The sequence below is a fragment of the Calonectris borealis genome, chromosome 2 (assembly GCF_964195595.1).
Source record: "Calonectris borealis chromosome 2, bCalBor7.hap1.2, whole genome shotgun sequence".
Lineage (NCBI taxonomy): Eukaryota > Metazoa > Chordata > Aves > Procellariiformes > Procellariidae > Calonectris > Calonectris borealis.
In genome coordinates, this window is record NC_134313.1 from 150845415 (window position 1) to 150866653 (window position 21239).

The 21239-nt window shown below is 35.9% G+C and overlaps 1 protein-coding gene across 2 annotated transcripts in view; it reads right to left on the reverse strand.

Annotated features, from left to right (window-relative positions):
* DNAJC1 (DnaJ heat shock protein family (Hsp40) member C1) overlaps window positions 1-21239 on the reverse strand; it is a 112773-nt gene that overhangs the window by 14781 nt on the left and 76753 nt on the right. For both annotated transcript variants that reach the window (XM_075143928.1, XM_075143927.1), the window contains one exon: window positions 1044-1163. In XM_075143928.1, coding sequence (XP_075000029.1) covers window positions 1044-1163 — 120 coding nt within the window. The remainder of the gene's footprint in view (window positions 1-1043; window positions 1164-21239) is intronic.

Sequence of the window (21239 nt, forward strand, 5' to 3'; positions counted from 1 at the left end):
ATAATATGCGTTGTTCTAAAATGATAAGAATGCAAATGGCTTGTTTTCTAGTATATGTAACAGAATTGTATAGATGCACTAAATCTTTAAAAATAACTTCTAAAAATATCTTTTTGTGATTATATCAACAGGGGGAAAAAACACTTCAGTAGTACGCAAATTGCCCAGAAGGCTATAATGGGTTACGTTTCACTCTAGCCAGAGGCTTTGTTTCCCATTATTTAAGAGAACTGCTGAAATATAATAAATAAAGAACATCTAATCTCAAAATGTACATCAACAGATTTAAACATTATTCTCATTAACCCCTCCAGAGCCTATAAAATAGGGTCAGCTGAAAGGGATTTCAAATGGTCCTCAGTAGACACTATATCATGTTCTAGTGATCTATTGCTTGAAAAGCGAAAGTCTTTTACAGCCTAGCCCCTAAGGGTTTTAAGATCATAACACTTAAAATCCCTAAGTACAAGCTTTCTTTGGTATCTGGTACAATACTATAAAATATGAATTAACAAGGATATTAATCATTTCACACAGTATCGTTATTAACCATGCTATAATCCAGAAAAAGGGACTGAAATAGTATCACATGTATAACTCATTTTAAAGTTTGTAAAGATATTTCAGTTTAATTAATGGAAACCACCTGTCTAAACACCATTAGGCTCATCTACATTTTTTAAGGACTGGCTTGAAACAGAAATATAATCTTTAACCAAGTCACACAAACATTCGCTTGCAGTGAAAGGAGGTTGCTTCAAAACCTGAAGCGCATTGTTTTTCTGTTATTGGGTTACAGTAGCCAAGTCTGTAAGCACCAGAATCCCCCATCCAGCTGATCAGTTACAGCTGTTAATTGTGGAGGGAGAGGCTGGCTGACATCTGCTTCTTGCATAGTTAGTTAATGGTTCACTTCCAGGTCCTAAAAGGATTGTAGCCTCTCTGAAAAGACAATGTCGGCCCCCATATACGTCTGCCTTCTACACTGCCTGTCTTGTTCTGGTTTGTCACTCGCTATACAATGCAAATCTGAGTGAACTCACATCTGCCACTGATCGACCCAATTCGTGAGCAATCTTTTCCCATCGACCTGGGGTCCCCCCTGGGAACTTAACCATACTTCTTGTCAGCTGGCTGAGGTCCTCCTCTGTCCATTCAGGTGCCTGTAAAACATTTGTAAAACATTCATTACACTGGGATATTGGACATATTTTGTGAGGTAATATACTGAAAAAACCCCTTCAAACGAATTATTCACATCGTGTAAAAAAAAAAATTAATAGTTTCAAGTATCTGGGTGCCATCTCCCTGTGCTGTTGCCAAAAACGCATAAAAACAACAGACCAACAGTATTAAAAATCCTTAACACTCAAAAAATGCATTTTGTATATTGTACACACTAACACATTTAATTTCTATCAACATTTATACAATGTACATAACTATAAAATGCAATAAAGATAAAAAGCAACAATACTTTTATTAAAGATTAAATCACAATTTAAGATGCAAAATTTTAGACATTTATTTAATTGCACATGTAAGATTTTTCAGCAAAGACAAGAAAATATCCCCATTTTTACCTTTTAAAAAAGCCTCTAAATAAAAGAGAACAGTCATTTTAGCTTTTTGTCACTGTAATCATCCTGTGTTTTAGCATTTTGGGATGATTCAGGAATGAAATCTGTTGATTCTAATATTCCATTAAAACTATTAAACAACAACCTTCCCCCCCTCAAAACACGGTTATGCCACAAAACCAAACCAGATGCTTCTACCACCCAATAACCAAAAGCTATAAAAATGTTTTGCTCTAACTACATAAGACAATCTGTTAAAAATAACTGTCTTCATAACGGCCAAATAAAAGTGAACAAAGCAAGGAACATACAATCATAGCAGTTTAAGGCATGAAATCGCGTTTGCCTCAGAAGTCAAGACGCAGTATCCATCTTTGACATTTGCAGCGTCTTTGGCAACAACTGCAGAGCCGAATCTTTGTTACCATCAGTAGTTTGCCATTTTATTTATTTTTGAGGAATTCTTTATGACACATACCTCTTCTAATCACCATTTCCGATAATGAACAGGCACATATCAAGCAGTTTGCATTACACAGTCATCAGCACAGAACAACAGTCAGAGGTGAGTGACCCCAGGGACCATCTCCACAACTACAGCAAGGCTTCTCCCTGACACTAATCCTGCCTGTCATTCTCCCACTGTGCTCTAACCACACTGACATCCGCCTGCCGCACTGCAAGCTTAACGGGGCCCTTCCTGACTTTTTACTGTCTCCCCCAATCAATGGTTCAAGCGTGCTCTTTTCACCATGTCCAAATGGCAGCTTCACTCATAATCAAAGTGCATTGCTTCTGTTAAAGGGCTTCCCGAAAGGCTCCACCATTTGCATTCATTTGCAAAGCAAACTACTTTTATTCACTTTGTTCTGCTATCAAGAGTGTTCCCTGAAGCAGATAAATTGGCATAAATACAACCTGCCACTTAAAAGACAGTAAATAATAGTCAATAGTAGCAAGGATTTCATCAATCGTCCTAGTTTGGATCATGTAGTCCTTTATTCAATGCTGAAAGCCTCAGACAATCATATTCGGATAGTTTTTAATACAAATATAAAATGAATTATCTATGATGATCCAAACGCAAGACGCTTAAATAACGTGTGTGTATGTGAGAGATCTCACACATACATTACATACATTATCATACAATTACACTTGGCCTACAGAAGAAATTATAAACACATAGAAAATCTCCACATTGAACGATAACCTTATTACTTTTATTGTATTAAACAAGTTAATATACTCCATATATTTATTTATTATATTATACTCCACATATATATTTTATACTAAAGTATTTCTCAGAGATTTTTAGAAAGGAAGATCTGGACTACTTAACGTTCTACTTATAAAAATTTTCATCACTGTAATTTAAATAATAAATTCTTCTAAGATTTTTGGTTAAAAGCCTTTTGTTCAAAAATTAGTCAAATTTCATACCTCAAAATTAGCCTTAATATGCACTTTGCTGTAATTTTCTATTTAATTTGTATTAAAACTTTATGGAGGTTTTTTGCTGGATTGTTGTGGTTTTTGGGGGGGGAGGTGGGGTGGTGGTGCTTTGGGGGATTTTGTTTGTTTGTTTGTTTATTTTTTTAAAGTAAATTCACAGCTATTCTCTCTTACCATATCCAAAGCACATTTAAGCAATTACACATGGAAATCAAGATGATCTTTTCAGTGATGCGTCAGAAGCTTTCTGGTAAGTTTTATTTTCAGACTTTTTCGGTAAGCTTTGATTTTCCTATGTGCTCAAAACTTTACTAACCATTTGTAAATATTACAGAAGTCGTAAGGTTGTCTTCCTAACTAACAGACAAAACTACAATCATTCTGTAGATCTGTAGCTAACTATATAGTTAATTCACAGCAGAAGAATTCATTAGCTACATTAAAATATCAACTTGTTAATCTTATTTCAAGCTGACAGTAAATTTAGAATGTGAAGATCTCAAACATTTATAAATTTGGAAAATCTTTGGAAAAGCTTTTAGAAAATCCACTCTCAACCGCTAAAGCTCTAAAGAGCTTTAGTGAATTTGCAATTCCTCAGCAACAGTTAATTGTGTCTTTAGATGCAACAGCGCCTACTGTGATCCAACTACTACAAGCAGCTATGAGGGTGGTCATGGTGTGAATGTATTCTCCCTGTTCTAATCTGTAGCCAACTGTAACTGCGAGAGTCAAATGAATGCATAAACATACTGCTTTGTCACCTAAAACCATGTGTGTCCAATATTACTGAAACACTGGGCTAAAATTCATCTCTACAGTAAAGCAATGGAAGACACCACATGGTGAGGGGACAGCTGTTGTTACTACACAAGCATTCAGATTTTGCATCAAAAAAGCCCCGTTCTGGGATTAACTCCCCATACTGAATACAAAATTAAAAGTACAGAGTTATGGTCTACAGTCTTTAAAATGAAAATGAACTACAAGTGTAGATATAAAAAATTCATAGCATTCCCATAAATAATAATCCTTTAACGTGGTTTATCATACATAGCTAGCAATATTGAAGGATTAGTTCACCTAAACCACTACGCACCTTCTATAGAAAAGAAATATGAATGTGGTTTATTGTTTATCATCACTTTTACCTGTGTATCTGCACTCAGCAATTCCATACCAGCTATTTCAGCTTGACAGAGTTTTACACTATTAGGATTTTTTAAAAATATGAGCAACTCTATTTTCAATTACATTAGAAGCAAATTTTTAGACAATAAAACATTTCTTTTCAAGAAAACAGTCTGACTTGTTTAGACCTGTTAACATTAATAAGTATAAAACTATATACCCTTTTATTGATAAAATTGGGAAGTGGCTAGTATTTGTGAGTTTATAAAGAAACTTTAAAAGTTATTTATATTGACTTGACAATATGAGATAATTGGATTCTTTTAGATTAAATTTTAGCTTTAGACCGTTTCTTCCTGTCATCAATACACTGTAGATTCAATTAAAATCACTGTTGTATGGAAGTTTGGATAATGTTTTCAATCTGGCTAGGACTTTGTGCTATGCTTCATCTAATTTTGGTGATTTGAGCATGTCTAGTCCATGATCTTGCAAATAAACTATGAGGCAACATCTATTTAAAAATACCTGTGCAAACGTTTGTAGAACAAGGGTCCTAGTAAAATCCCAGTCAGTTTTGCAATTCAGGATACATTTAACCTACAAGAAGGTGGTGTTTCTATCCACTAACTGTAAGAACAGAATCTAAAAGTATTTCTGATTTAATTTCTTGCCCATAATGTCTTATTTTTCTTACATTATTCTTCCATATTCTTACAATTTCTTGCTTTACCTACAAGAAGCATGAAGTCGGTCTTGTTTTATCAAGTCTAATACATATCTGGCATTGTGATCCAGCTACAGTTCTAAGGATCTGCTACAGTTCTAAAGATCTCTTGTGAAGCTCTGAAGATCTGCTAAAGGGTATTAATAATCTGAACTCATATTCAAAGCCACAACATGTTCACCCAACTCTTTGTTCCTTCAAAGCCATAACTCAAATCCCATTTCCACCAGTACAATTTTTATTACTTGAGCCAACAAAACCATAAGGACATCTATACTGTTTCAGATCAATGGTCAAGGTAGGCCAGTAAGCTCATAATTTGTGCTCAGGGAGTGCAGCTGCAGAAAACTTTACTACATACCTTGTGATAACAAAAAGGACTATATTTATCACTCATCCTTTCCAGTCCCACTCTGCTTTGAAAAAACAGGGGCCATATCCAGATACTAAGAGTAAGAGGAAGGCAAGTATATAGGTTATCTATATTTCCCCTAATACTTTCCTTAACTCCAATTATTTTCAGCTTAAGGAATTTCTCTAGGCTGATATATTTCATCTATTTAGTAACCCTCAATGAATCTCTCTTTCAGTGTTTTTTCCTCTCTCCCCTGAAACTATGTAAACTTTCTGGATTTGCAACATCATCTTCAATGAGGAGTTGCACACATCTGCTACCCATTATACAAGGAACCTCTTTATTTTGTCTGTTTTGAACCTGCCTCCTGCTAGGTTTGATGACACCTAGCTCTTGCCTTTCTTCACTGAAAGTGAAGAACCAGCAAACAGCCTACGTCTACTGACTTCCATGTCACTTACAACTTTGTTCAAAATATCCCTCTATAGTATTCCCCCGTAAGTTGTCTCTTCCTGGCTAAAGAGACCTAGTCTAACCAGCTGGTTTCTCATGTGAAAGCCATCTTATGCATAATACTGCCCATGATGCCTTTTTCTAAACCACCTGCAATTCCATTATAACCAATCTCTTTGAACCAAACTGCACACAGCAGGATTAATCATAAGTTTATACAGTGGAATAAGCATTCTTCTGTTTTGCTCTCTATTCTTTTCTTAACAATTTCTAACATTTGCATTGTTTTTTTGAGTGATACTGAGCTGATGTTTTCAATGAAGCCCGCACTGATAACTCCTAAGATCTCATTCCTCAAGAATCATGGCCAGCTCAGCGCTCATCATCTTGTGCATGAATTTAGGACTTCACTATATCAACACTTGCATCACTTCATATTTACATATTGAGAAGTTTTTCTGCCATTTTATTGCCCAAGCAATCAAACTTACAAGATCACTCTGCAGTTCTTCAGTGTCTCTTTTCATCTTCATTATTCCAAATAATACTATCATTGATAAACTCTCTCTCCTCAAAGCTCACCTTTTTACCATACTCTCATGTTCACTACACTACATGAATACACTGAGCAGCACAATTCCTAGCAGGTCATATTTAGCCGGTGCTCACTAATTCTATTATTTATTTCAGTTTTTGATAGTTTTCCCTAAAGAGATGTCAGATGTACAGGCCCGTAAAGGTCCCTGAATTCCACTGACAACTTAATAAATAAATAGAATGACACATTTGCCATTTCAGTCCTCAGGCACCCAAGAAAATAAACAGTTAATTGAATTATTTAATCCTTAAATTTTCTTTGAACTCTTGGTTGCATATCCTCTGGTCCCAGTAACTTTAAATTATTTAATCTTAAACAATATATTACAATAATAATATCTTAAACAATAGGTCTAAAAGAACATTAGAGATTAATTTTAGAATTTTTCAAAGCAACTACATGTAAATATGAAGATACAACTAATTATCTTCACTTATATCATAAGCTTGTCAAGATAATAACCTAACCATAATCATTTTTGTTTATACTGTTCCTCACACAGGAATGCCTTCAGCATTAAAAGCATTAAAATATTAAACAATACACATAATGTAAATAGACAACAGCTCTTAGAGAAAAGTGAGAGCCTAAGAAGAGAAGCATGAAGTTTCATCTGCCTCAGTATCAGGTCTTCTAGCAGCCGCAAATGTTCTAGGACAGAGAGATATTTTCCCTCACAGCTGCCCCCAACCCGGATTAGGGACTTCCTAAGCATGAAGTTGAACCCATTTCTGTTACAAAGCCAATGATGAAGTTTTCTGCTCTCCTCATCCCATTTTTCCTCTTAATTAACATTATAAGCTGGCTTTCTACACACATTCAGTTTCTCACTTCTCACCATACCCTGCTGCCTTTTCATTTCTCTGTCCAATGTATTTCTGCCCTGCTTTGCAGCTCTATACATAATATAGGAGGGAGAAAGCAAAACAAAAAAACAAACAAACCCCACCAAAACCAACACACTACCAGTAAGCAGTGTGGTTTCTTTAATTTCTAAACACACAGTTGAAGACAATTTTTCTGCAGCAGGAGAGTCCGTAGGAAAAGACAGGACTCCTCAGGAGAGATTTTTCTAGATCTTGCCTGTTTCAGAACGGGGATTTCACAGATATTTCAATTAGTGCTGCCCTGAATAATTCTGCACCACCACTTGCAATTCACCACACTATAGACCATTTGAACAGATCCTTGCAGATATACATGAAACTCCTCTAGTGACATTTTGCAATAACAAAAATGTATCTGTTTCCTGTTCTTTAATTAAGCATTACTCTAAAGATCTTCTCTTTCATCTTACCATTATTCTGTCTCTATAAGAAGTCTTGCTGACAGAACCTGTCAAAAGCTTTATAAAATCCGAGTACGCTGTAAAGCTCTAATAATAAGGCACAGCTTTTCTTTAAATTCACACTGACTTTTTACTATTATTTTGAAATTGGTGCATCTAATAGTATCATTCATTTCGTAATTTAAAGAAATTACCCAGTATGGAATTCATGCTACCCAGTCTGTACTTCCCAGCATCCTCAATGAAGCTCAGAAATTGGTATCCTATTTCCATCTGTCATTTCAAGGCTCATTTAAGTAATTGCTAAAATATTAACAGTAGTATTAATTAGAGTTCTTTTTAGGTCAACTAATGGTGAAGACCATCGTTCCAAGCAATTTTTTATTTATCAACTTCAGATGAATGCTTCAATCTAAAACACTCCCTCCCCACTTGCTTTCAATACATGATGTCAAAAACTCCCTAAACTCCTTTGTAGTAAACATGGGTGAAAAGGACTTTTAGCCCTAGCATCTTGTTGAAACTGCTTTATATTTTGATCATCCACTACTTCAACAAAATCCTTGGCAGTGTTCCTTCATCTACTTTCTTTGGAAAAAAGTAATAATTTTTTGTTCTTGGGCTTAACTTATTTTGGATTTGCATTTGACTTGCAAATCTTATGCTCTTTTGCATAAGTCTTTACCTTTCTGAAGCTTTTTTCCCCCAATTAAGTACCTATCTTCACTTTTTAGTCTGAGACAAGAATAACTTAATTCCAGTAAAATGGGTATATTTGAGATTCTTCCACTGGCTACCATATTGATTACTCACAATTTTGACAAATTTTTTTTTAAACTTCAAGCAGTCTGTTAACCCATCCTAACTGCATGTCAACAGATTATTTTTAAACATTAAAAAAGAAAAAAAAATTACGTTTACTTTGAGAGTTTAAGCATATTAGAAACCAAAATGCAAATATGTCCGTAAGTGTATAATGTCAATGTAACAGCTCCCCTATGTTTTTGGGAAAGCAAAACCAGTTGCCATCTGTTCAGAACCATCAACTAAAATCTTTATTTACAAGTACGTTTCACAGATAATGCAGGTCAAAAAGGAATTATTATTCAGCTTTCTCATTCCTAAGCTGTGCATCTCTATGTACCTATATATATATATTGCTTACTTAACCTCAGCAGGAAGCCTGAAGGAATAACAGATTCTCCCACCGCTACCTTCGGCAGTATTACATGGTGCTGCCAGGCCATTCCTAGACTTATCATAAGCCATACCTTCAGACTGAAAAACTTGTGTTCTAACAGACAGACAAAAAGCAGGGCAGGAGGATGAAAAGTAAATATAAATCAAGAACCAGCTACATGAAGCAGTAAGACAATGTTTTAAAGTTGTGACTATATTCAGAAAGTTGCAGACACTTGAAAAACAGTAGTAATCAATCATCTAACAGAAAACAGTGACTTAAAAATGAAGCACTGGATGAGCTATATACTCAGAAGATGATTGCTATTATACTACATTAATTCCAACGTCTCTGGCTTTCACTTCTAGCCATTGGCTCTTCTGTGTCTTTCTCCCAGACTGAGTGGCCCTTTAATAACAAGTATTTTCACCCATGAAGGCACCTGCTAAGTTAAAAAGTTACTCTCCAAGTATCAGTAGATACCATTTCCAACCCTTGAGTAATTTCTACAGATTTTCTTTATGTCTATTTTCCATCTTTTTTCATGTAAATCCCCAAATTACAAAAAGCCATTCAGAACTGATCTTTCCTCCCCTTTCCTACTCATTATTTATTCCTACTTTGAGAATTCAGAGCCAAGAGCGGTTTGTAATACTTTCTTTGAAAGTGCTCCAGTTCTTCATAAAGAATCTGTAGGGGAAAGCAATGCTGAGCAGTAATTTTCAGGTTTTGCAGAACAAGAACACCTCAAAAAACATCTCTAAATTACTTTAATAAAAATATTTTCTTGTCAATAGAGCTGAATTTGCTCTAAAATAATGATTTGTTAATGACTAGTCATTGATATGAACAATCATCTGGTTAAAGCTACATCACCTGGAAAAACAGGGGAGGTAAAAAGAATGAAAACACTTCAGTATTTCGTTGTAAAAATCTTTAGAAATATGATAGGAAAAGTGAGAATTTTTTATCAGGTGTCTGTGCCAAGATTTTGGTAGCCGGAGTGGCCTCTCTGGGAGGAGGTGAGGGGCTGCCCCGTGTTGGACACAGCCAGCTCCAACCGGCTCCAACAGACCCACTGCAGGAGACAGATGAGCCCGTCAGCCAAGCTGGTGGCACTTTGGGGAAACATATTTAAGAAAGGGCAAAACGCTGCACAGCAGTGTGAGGAGTGAAGGAAAGTGTGAGAAACAGCCCTGCAGACACCAAGGTCAGAGGAGGGGGAGGAGGTGCTCCAGAAGCCAGAGCAGAGATTTCCCTGCAGCCCATGGAGACCATGCTGGTGCAGGTATCCACACTGCAGCCTGTGGAGGACCCCACACTGGAGCAGGTGGATATGCCCTGAAGGAACCATGACCCGTGGAGGACCCATGCTGGAGCAGGTTTATCCCGAAGGACTGCAGCCTGTGGCGGACCCACGCTGGAGCAGGGAAAAGTGTGAGAAGGAAGGAGCAGCAGTGAGGAATTGTTACAGACTGACCAAACCCCGCATACCCCATCACCTCCGTGCCACTGGGAGCAGGGAGGAGGTAGAGGAACTGGAAAAGAAGGACTGAAGTTGAGCCTTCAGCTTCAAGGGGAGTGGGAGGAAGGTGTTTTAGGTTTTGTCTTTGTTTCTCACCATCCAACTCTATTTTAACTGGTAATAAATTAATTGTCCCCAAGTCGAGTCTGTTTTGCTTGTGACAGTAATTGATCACTTATCTCCATGCCTTTACCTTGACCTACAAGCTTTTTCATCTTATTTTCTCCTCCAGTCCTGTTGAGGAGAGGGAGTGAGAGAGTGGCTGACTGGGCACCTGGCAGCCAGCCACAGTAAACCCACCAAAGAATTATGAAGTAACAAATTACAACATCCTGGTTTGTATTTAGGAGAAATTTTGGGGAATTCTTTGGTGATCTCCCCTCAAAACTGTTTTGAGCATCTACGATTGCTGTTGTTGGTTACAACAGCACAAATACCAGATTTAAAGTAAAACTCTGCTAGCAATACAGTAGTCTGCAAATCTACCTCCACAAGAAATAAATAAAAAAAATTGTTATCTATTGGGTATAACAAAACAAATTGGTTGGATTTCCTACATTAACCAATGACAATTTTAGGTAAAAGTTATTGACTTCTAATAAAAAGTTACTCCCTCAGTGATTTAGGCACTTCCGAAACATTTATTCACATTTTTTCATTTTTTCTTTTTTTGACTAGCTTATAAAAAAGGAAAATCTTCCATGGATGTCTACATTCTAAAGATGTTATTGTCACCTCTTTTAAATGGCAGCATGTATTGGTTGCCTTCACTGAAATACTGAACTCTTTCAGGATCGCAAAGTTTCAAAGAGATCACAGATAAAAATGACAATTCCATAAAACACAGATAAAATGAGCATATATGAAAAGAACACAAAACCAAGAACAAAGTTATTAGGGCGTTTAGTTATAAATGTCCTCATTTAAAGTTAGAGAATAATTACTCCCTACACAGTCCTCAAATAGTATCAGAAGCCTAAATTAACTAATGAACTTCCTACCCCTGGCTTTCTTTAACAAGAGGTGTTTTGAATAATCATTTCTATTTCAGTTTTCCTTGATCAGGAAAGACATGACTTATATTTGATGAGTAAGATGTTTCTCTCAGAATACTTTATTTTAGTCAATTAAAACTGACATTACCCTTGCATTCTTTGAGAATAGAGTTAAAGACAATGAGTAAATGCATACCACTTAATACTACAGAATCACAGAATGGGTGAGGTTGGGAGGGACCTCTGGAAGTCGTCTGGTCCAACACTTTGCTCAAGCAGGGACACCTAGAGCCAGTTGCTGAGGACCATGACAAGACAGCTTTTGAATACCTATCTCCAAGGAGGGAGACTCCACCACCTCCCTGGGCAACCTGTGCCAGTGCTCTGTCACTCTCACAGTAAAAACGTGTTTCCTGATGTTCAGAGGGACACTCACATTCACATTTGTGCCCATTCTTGTATCCTGAATCACATTCTTGTATCCTGAATCACAAAGCCCTGTTAAAACAGTTAAATTTGGGTGAAGGTATAAGTAATTTATAGGTTAGGAAATTATTACAAAGATAAAAGGTTTTTCAAAGTTACACTTAAAATTCTACATGGCTTGAGGGAAAAAAAGGTATCTATCAAAGTCAGTGTAGAAATGCATCCAAAATCCCACAACTCCTCCATGCAGTCACAACATATACACGGAGGCACAGCCTCCTATAATCTGCTGTTGCACTTCCAGTAAATTTGAGTTTTGTTTTCAGAGGTCATCCTTCCTATGGCATGAGGGATGACATTTCAGAGCTACAGTTCTCCTAGTACATCTCTCAGTACATACTCATCACATAATTTATTGCCATCCTTCTCCTACTACCCCTACTTACATCAAACTTCGAAAATCCCAGAACAAAAAGTGTATTTTTTCTTACATTATACTCTTCCTCCTTTCTTAAGCAGATCCATCAGTCATGCTGACACTGCTATATGGAAGATACTGAGTTATGAGGATGGGACAGGAATTGAAAGACTGTTCTGTGATGACTTCTCCAGCAATGGTCTAATTAAAAGATACTAAGAACCCTTCTTGGTAGCGAAGCTGCTGTGTCCTCACCAAAATGAGGTATATTCAGCATCTAATTAAGGCACAGGTCACTGCAATACCTGAACTTGTTTAACAGGAGAAAACGCAACTAGATGTCTTAAGGTTCATTCCATCCCTAAGATATAAATTTTCATGAAACAAACATCTCTTGGTCTGTAACATCAGGATTGGACACCAGAAAAAAAATGGTATTTTAAAATTCTGGTTCTTGGCAAAGATCAGCATAAATAAGAACTTTATGAATCTGGTAACACAAATGGGATAACATTAAATAAAGTGCATGATCCTTTCAATTTATAGATAAGCTGGAAGCTCATCAACTGGAATTGACATAAAAAAAGCCACATTTACTGGTAGAAGGGTGACTATAAACTTCCAGTGTTATTCAGAGATCAAAAAAGCAAAAGATACTACCAAATGGATGAAATAAGGTCTGTCCAGAGACACAGAGACCTTTAGAAAATAAACAAACACACACGCTTTTTAGGCCAGGTTTTGTTTTGTTTAATCTAGAATGGTTTTCTGATCCTGTTCACATCCCTACACCCAGGTTCACAGACATAACAGACTAACTCATCACAAAAGTGGGACATGAGCACTCAGGTGTCAATGTACCATAAGTTTATGTTGGAAGTTAGAGAATGCTTCAAACAAAGTGATTTTCAGCATGCTAAAAGGATCTGGAGGGAGTTGGGTTCAGAGGGGAACAGAAAATCCTAATCCATTCTAATATGCAGCTTGTTCCATAGCAAGTTCCCTTTAGCATTAACATAAAAATATGTTAACTAGTTATTTGCAATGCATCAACTCAAACACCATTTTCTTTTTAAAAAAAAGGATCTAAAGCCAAAAAGTAGTAAAGCATCTGTCTCTAGCAATACACACCTGAAAAATGCTGCTGCTCTACAATTAATGTTTTCACACTTCAGGATCTACCAGGCTTTGATTCTAGACTTTATACAAAGCTTTCTTTAACCTATAGCCTTTAACATGACCAAATACATGCAGGAATGTTTCAAATACCTACCTACATATTACCATAAAGCAATCTGAATATTCCTCCTATGAAGTAGATAGTTTTCAAAAACATGAAAAATAATTCAAATTATGACATATTTTTATGGCTTTTGAAATTAAATTGTTCTGTTGTATTTACACAAAGCCCAGCTAATTTCATCTTTTTCTGTTTGTCATTACAGAAAACCATGGGGGGAAAAAGGTTATTTCTTGCTGCATTCTCAAAATCAAATCTACTTTTCCATTACACAAGCCAGAGGAAAAATGTCACAATTAAATGGTTCATAAATATAACACTAAAATTACTATTTAAGTCAATGTAATTGAACAGAAATTAAAATGTAGTTTTTAATTGCATATTACAACCTAAATGGTAGCATTTAGCAGAAAGTGTTAACTCATTTATTTTTTAATTGTTAGCTGTTTCAAGGCAATTGTTTTAATGCAGAAAAAAGTGAGACGCTCTTCAGTAAATTTGATGGTAGGACACTCAGGCATGCAGATCAAATAAACTATAGGTTGAATAGGTAATTAGGCTTGGCCTGTGATACATTGATGTGGAGACAAATTCCCAAAGAAAAGGAATAAAAGTTTTTTGTTTAATTCTCTCCCAAAACACCACTCTATTTGGATTTTTAAATGCAGTTTGAGAAGTATTACCACTGGATAGAGAACAGGAAACTGCAAATCTTCTAGAGTACATAGGTCAATGAATTCTTCAGGAAAAGAATTCACAGTTTAAGACAGCTGTGAATTCTGGCCAAAAAGGAAAGCAAAAAGGAAAGCAAAAAGGAAAGCAAAAAGGAAAGCAAAAAGGAAAGCAAAAAGGAAAGCAAAAAGGAAAGCAAAAAGGAAAGCAAAAAGGAAAGCAAAAAGGAAAGCAAAAAGGAAAGCAAAAAGGAAAGCAAAAAGGAAAGCAAAAAGGAAAGCAAAAAGGAAAGCAAAAAGGAAAGCAAAAAGGAAAGCAAAAAGGAAAGCAAAAAGGAAAGCAAAAAGGAAAGCAAAAAGGAAAGCAAAAAGGAAAGCAAAAAGGAAAGCAAAAAGGAAAGCAAAAAGGAAAGCAAAAAGGAAAGCAAAAAGGAAAGCAAAAAGGAAAGCAAAAAGGAAAGCAAAAAGGAAAGCAAAAAGGAAAGCAAAAAGGAAAGCAAAAAGGAAAGCAAAAAGGAAAGCAAAAAGGAAAGCAAAAAGGAAAGCAAAAAGGAAAGCAAAAAGGAAAGCAAAAAGGAAAGCAAAAAGGAAAGCAAAAAGGAAAGCAAAAAGGAAAGCAAAAAGGAAAGCAAAAAGGAAAGCAAAAAGGAAAGCAAAAAGGAAAGCAAAAAGGAAAGCAAAAAGGAAAGCAAAAAGGAAAGCAAAAAGGAAAGCAAAAAGGAAAGCAAAAAGGAAAGCAAAAAGGAAAGCAAAAAGGAAAGCAAAAAGGAAAGCAAAAAGGAAAGCAAAAAGGAAAGCAAAAAGGAAAGCAAAAAGGAAAGCAAAAAGGAAAGCAAAAAGGAAAGCAAAAAGGAAAGCAAAAAGGAAAGCAAAAAGGAAAGCAAAAAGGAAAGCAAAAAGGAAAGCAAAAAGGAAAGCAAAAAGGAAAGCAAAAAGGAAAGCAAAAAGGAAAGCAAAAAGGAAAGCAAAAAGGAAAGCAAAAAGGAAAGCAAAAAGGAAAGCAAAAAGGAAAGCAAAAAGGAAAGCAAAAAGGAAAGCAAAAAGGAAAGCAAAAAAGGAAAGCAAAAAAGGAAAGCAAAAAAGGAAAGCAAAAAAGGAAAGCAAAAAAGGAAAGCAAAAAAGGAAAGCAAAAAAGGAAAGCAAAAAAGGAAAGCAAAAAAGGAAAGCAAAAAAGGAAAGCAAAAAAGGAAAGCAAAAAAGGAAAGCAAAAAAGGAAAGCAAAAAAGGAAAGCATCTACTATTCCATCAGAATATGCCTGCAAGAATCAGAAACAATATGCACTTAGGACCGTAAACGGGCTACCTGGAAAATATAATTTACATGGCCCATACTAAACTAAATTTTCAGTTCTGTTTTCCAACAGTCCAAGTTGTCATGTAATAACGAGGAGGGTGGGGGAGGCAAAAAAAAAAAATCTCGAGTAGTTTTCATGAATTCATAAAACACAGATCTGTGATGGCAACCTCAAGCAGCTGCACTTCCAAAAGAACCCCAAATATAAAAAATATTAATTATCATTAAATAGTATGTGTGTAATTGAAAATAAGGGCAACACTACTTAAACTGCTTAACATATAAACATTGAATCTGCCTGTCAAATTCCCAAATATAACCACAAAGCCTGGGCTTATTAAAAATCAAAGTTAGCCTTCACTTTCCTCATACGCACAGCTTTTCCTTCCCATAATTTGTGGCCATTTGAAAATGGCCATCATTAACATCAGTCTCATTCTTCCCGTGCTCACTTTCTTGTTACTGGGCAAGTAACAAACAAGGGCAATAAAGAAAAAGAGCGCAAGGCAGCGAAATATTGCTGATACTAGTAGATATCCAGTCCAGACAAACATAGTTAAAAACACACACACACACACGAAGTTACTAACTTACTACCTAGGTTCTCTGTTGACATTATTTTCTTTATAGAGCTGTTCCAAATCAGATTTCCAATGTGAATTGCAAGTATCACCTTGTAAACAGTAAAAATTGAAGTATTGTATTTTCTATATTCATGTGCGTGTCTTTTAACAAAATAACAAATCCAGGCACACAGTTTATTTCATGATTAAAAAGAGAACACCACTAGGAGAACTTTGGATGGTCAGAATGCTCATGTTCCCTAAAGAGGTCCAAGTAAAAAAATCTGATGCTATACAACACATCAAAACGGCTACTTTTGTAAGTAAATGCATGCTTACTTTGTGAAAGTCCAGGACTGCAGCAAAACACAGATTTTCCATAGTACTCAATTGCAAACGATGCGAGAACCTCCACTCCTTCACAATTTGCATCTCAAGGACAGTCACTGTATTTAAGAAATTCTGCATTTTGGAAATTATGGGAAGTGCCATCACCAATATGACAAACAAATCTCAACTGCAATGCACCATTTCTCATATTGTGCTATCATTAAGAGTGCTTTCCTCTTTTGCAGATTTGGGTAAGTAATACATTATCCAGTAGCATTTTATAAAGAATGGTTCAGGCCAAATAATTCAAAGTGTACTTAACTTCAAATATGGACACAACTCCTATTCATTTAAATGGAATGCAACTGCATGCTCAAGTGTGCTGAACTGAGGGTTTGAAGACTAAAGGTGATCTTTTCAAGACTGCATCCTGCCTGTCAAAAACTATACAGAAAATGGCTAATAACTACATTGAGATTCTCTGAAAATTCCTAAGTGGCGAAATGCTTATGTCGGTAGTATTAAATCATTCCTTGGCAAGGCAGGATTACATATTTATCTTTACTGGGAAAACAAAAGCCAAACATCTCTCACATTGTTCAGTTTATTTTTAGTTGCTGGAGTTTACCCTAGATTATAGTTTCTGGCCAATTTCTATAAATAAATTTGACCGAACCCCACTATAGTTATAGCCTCAGGAAGAAAAGGAAAGCAACAGCACTGTCCATTGTGAAAGAAGGTAAGATGCTGAATCTAACCAGATTTTAATTGGTTTCTCTGGAAAATACGATATAGCAACATCAATATTTATTTACATTTATAAATTAAAACTGTATTTATTTGAAGTCAACTTCATTCTCCAATTTAAAGATAGCTAAACTCACACCAAGAAAAGTAACTATTTTGCAACAGTCCGCACTTTTCAAATTCACGTTAAAAAGCCAAAAAGAGCAGCAGTGAATTGCACTACAGAAGTTGGTGCCATAAACTGCAAATTCTTTCTGATCCCCAAGTTGTGGATCCTGTGAAAATCCCATTTCAGGGATATTTATCAACCTTGCCTCTCATTTATTGGCAGAATTCAAAGGATACACTGTGTCAACTCTCGACTGCTCTCTCTCCCTTCTGTCAGATGAGCAGGAGCAAGTGGGGCAAGGTCACAGGGATTAACCAGCTTTCACATCTTCCTCCAGCTTCTATCCCTTCTATGTGCAACTACAATCTCCTCCTTCTGCTTCTCTACTCTTCCTTTCATAGTTGAGACAGGAGTGACTTTGTTTTGGAAGGTGACAGGGAGGGAGCACCGCCAGGGAAAATCAGGATTTCCACCACCCCCTGACCCCAACTGGGCTAAATCGGAGCAGTCCCATCGGATGTTTTTCTGCATCTCTCCCAGGCTGAGGGAGACAAAACCAGTGCAATGAAGACTTGTATTTACAAAGGCACTGCACAGCTTCTTGCAAATCTATGTAAAATGGGTATCAGCTTCAGAACAGAAGAGACACTCCCCATGAAAAGAGTCAGATTTTCAACGGTTGACTGAGAAAGATTGAGTTCCTGTTTCTCCTCACAGGTATGAGGTTTCTCTTACGTCAACTACCATGTCTTTCTGTGATAGACAACTATCATGTCGATCTCAGAAATGAAACAGGACTTGAGACCTGAGATAAATTAAGAAGTCCAACCTGAGTTATAAAAGTTAATGTAACAGAAGATATATAGTCCTAGTTGAGACCCAGGCAGCTGTCTAAACAGAGGTTATAGTGCTGCCCAGTGCAGAAACAGAGCTGCATTTTAAAAAACCTGTGTGTTTGTCCACACAGATTAACACTTTGCACAATTAACTTGAGCTCTTGGTTAGTTTTCAACTGAGAGACTCAAAAAACTGAGGACCTCATACGGAAAACACACATGTAAAACTAGTCAGACTGAATTATGGCAGCAAGTCACATCCATCACTTCTTCTGGAATAACAGATTCAGTTGAAAAACTACTGAAAGCTAGAATTTGACACCACAGCATCTATAGCATGGTGTTGAAATCAGTGTATTATTCTTCTTGTCCGTGCAAGACAAGAACCTATGCTACTATATTTAATTAGACAGAAAGTTTAAAAACTCAATCAAGATCAGGAAATATCACACAAATGTCAACTGTATGGCCTTAATTCAATACATATGCACAGCTGTGTGTGTGTGGTTTTTTTTTTAACTAATGTATAAGTGTTTATATAACATATTGTTACTATCTTTAGGAAATGTCCTTAGAGAAATACATATTTTGGCTGTTCGTTTCCTTTGCAATCTAGAGTGAATTTTGATTGTGCTGTGAAACATACAGTTTCCAAAAAACTTTTTCCCTGGCTGTCATATCAAATCATTTCTCTATACCATTTAGATGCTTTTTAATATTCTCCTTAAAGGCTCATAGCATGACTTTCCTGCTTGCATAGATTACAACACCTCTCCACCCAATCTAGTTCTAGCCAGCCTGAGCATGGCACATTTGAGAGTAGAATATTATTGAATTACATATTCTATAAATACACCATTACTTTCTGTAAATACAAGACTAAATAAAGAAATAAAGTTTCCCATGCTTTGTTAACCTAACCAATCTAACTAATAAGTCAAAGAGAGAAAGGCAGAAAAGGGAATACGTAAATTCCACAATCTTACACAGCAGTTGTTCAGTTAGTGTTTATTCACAGTGTTCATATATTCCTGACCTATTTTAGGCAAAACTCCGTAACTCTTGGTTCGATGCTTACTACTTCTGGCATTTGTCCCAGTCATAACAACTATTTTCTCTGAATCCATCGCTAGGAAAATTTATTTTCTCCATTTTGTATTTACAAATACAATTCATTCTTTGATGTATATCTGCCATAACACTGAAAACACCAACTTGAGATGCTAGTCGAAGAATGTATCATCATCCTGTAACTTTATTCTTCCTTAAGAAAAGCTGAGGATTAAAAGCATTGAATGTTTAATACTGCAAATGAAATTAGATTTCTGACCCTAATGATTTTATATTCACAGCTTAAAAGCAGAGAGGTCTTATTCTAGATTTAAAGATGTGGGTCATCCTCTCCAAGGAAAACTCAATAATTAAAAATAATATTTTCTTAAAAAATCACATTTATTCTCTCCTTAAAGATATTCAATTCCAAAGTAAAGTCCACAGAGGCTTAAATATTTAAGACAGAAGCCTGAAAAGAAGGCTATTGTCTGCATTTAAGGAAAGATGATTCAAAGAGTACATAAATGTATTGTTTCTAAACAAAATAAAAAATACAGCAGTTGGCTAGAAATATGCTAAATGCACTAATTTGCTAGAAAGAGACTACTCTGGTTCAACAGTCACATAAAGAAACAAAAAGATTAGCCATAAAACCAACAAAAACATTGGCTGTTAAGTATGATACTCGAAAAATTCAAAGTTTTTCTCGTTTTCTTTTGTTCATTAGGCTGACTGACTTGATAGCTAGCAAAGAGGAACAGAATCACTAATATATATGTATGGGACAAAAAAATTACACTAACATTTTGGAATAACCAAGGTGCCCATCTACTGTCTTGGTAAATCAAGTCCTGTTCCCTATTTCACAAACACAGTATATAACAAAAGGGTGCCTTCTCCACACTGTCCCAACTGTTATCATCAATATTTTATCATTATCATTCTGCTGCACAGAAGAAACATGTACATATTGTTCTGTACCTGTTCACTGACCTCAGGCAGGAGCCCGAGTATATTACATAGACAGACTTAAACACCTATTTTAAAAAGTATGTGTATAGGACAAAAGTAGCTTTTTCATTAACACTAATAACTCTAATGTAAATATGATAACTGTAAGATTAACCTATAGGACTTAAACTGTAGAGTTATTTTAAAATGCAAAACTCAATATTTTACTCAGGCTGGGTCCGCAACATTTGCAGTGACATAAAGCATAATAAACTACAGGAAAGCCTGGAGTCTTCTAACTTAACACTTTCAGTACCACTCTAATGCAGATTTTTGAGTGTTTTTTTTTAAAATGAAGTATCTTTTCAGTGACACTACATTGCTTAAGAGTTTGGTAATAGAATACTGAGATTTTCACCTCAGGGTTACTAAATTCAATATGGCCCAGATCAATAGTGACTCAAAGCCATCACCATTTGATGAGAGTTTGGAGCTCAGGTTAAAATGTATTATGAGCTTAGACTAGCTCCCAGTGAATAGCTTCATAACTGACACTAACAGGTATGGTTGCTGGCAGTCTCAATATAGAGCCTTAAATTCAATGAGCACACAGAGTGATTCACTTTCTCAACCTACAGCAATCCCTCTGGGTCAGGGTCAAGGCACACTAGCAGGACACCATGGGGAACCTCAGACTGCTAGTTGCTTACTTGTACCTGTCCCAGGAATAAAAGAGATTTAGAATACAGGCATGCTTTTCAGATACTATATTTGTTTCACTGCTTAGAAGAACAAAATTAAGTTATTTCAAAACTAGATGACCTCAGGTAGCACACTAAAATAGAATAACCCTTCCCCTTGAAGACCAATTTATTAAAACATCTGGTTTACACAGCACCTTAATCCTGCTAAGATACAAACTGCTTGCTTAAGGAATTAACATTTTTTAAAAGCCTGGAAACTGTATTCAGGTAATCCATCATACGACGTCTGATTAGAACAAGCACCATGTTATTTGCTACTAAAGAAAAAGTATACTCAGATTTCAAAGCAGCACAGATGTGGGAAGATTCAAGGCAGAAGAGAGCAGGTGGCAGGCTAGCTGGCAATTATGAAATGTGCAAGATTATAAAATGACTAAGATTTAATTGTCAAAACTATACTTTTTAAACTAACAAATTAATAACTTAGCATTTGTATAGCATTTTGCCTTTTAATGTTATAAAGCAGAGTGACCTCCTTTATACATTTAAAGTTAAGTTATTTTATATCGTTGCTCCACAACCAGCTTTCAAATAAAACCTTCATGAT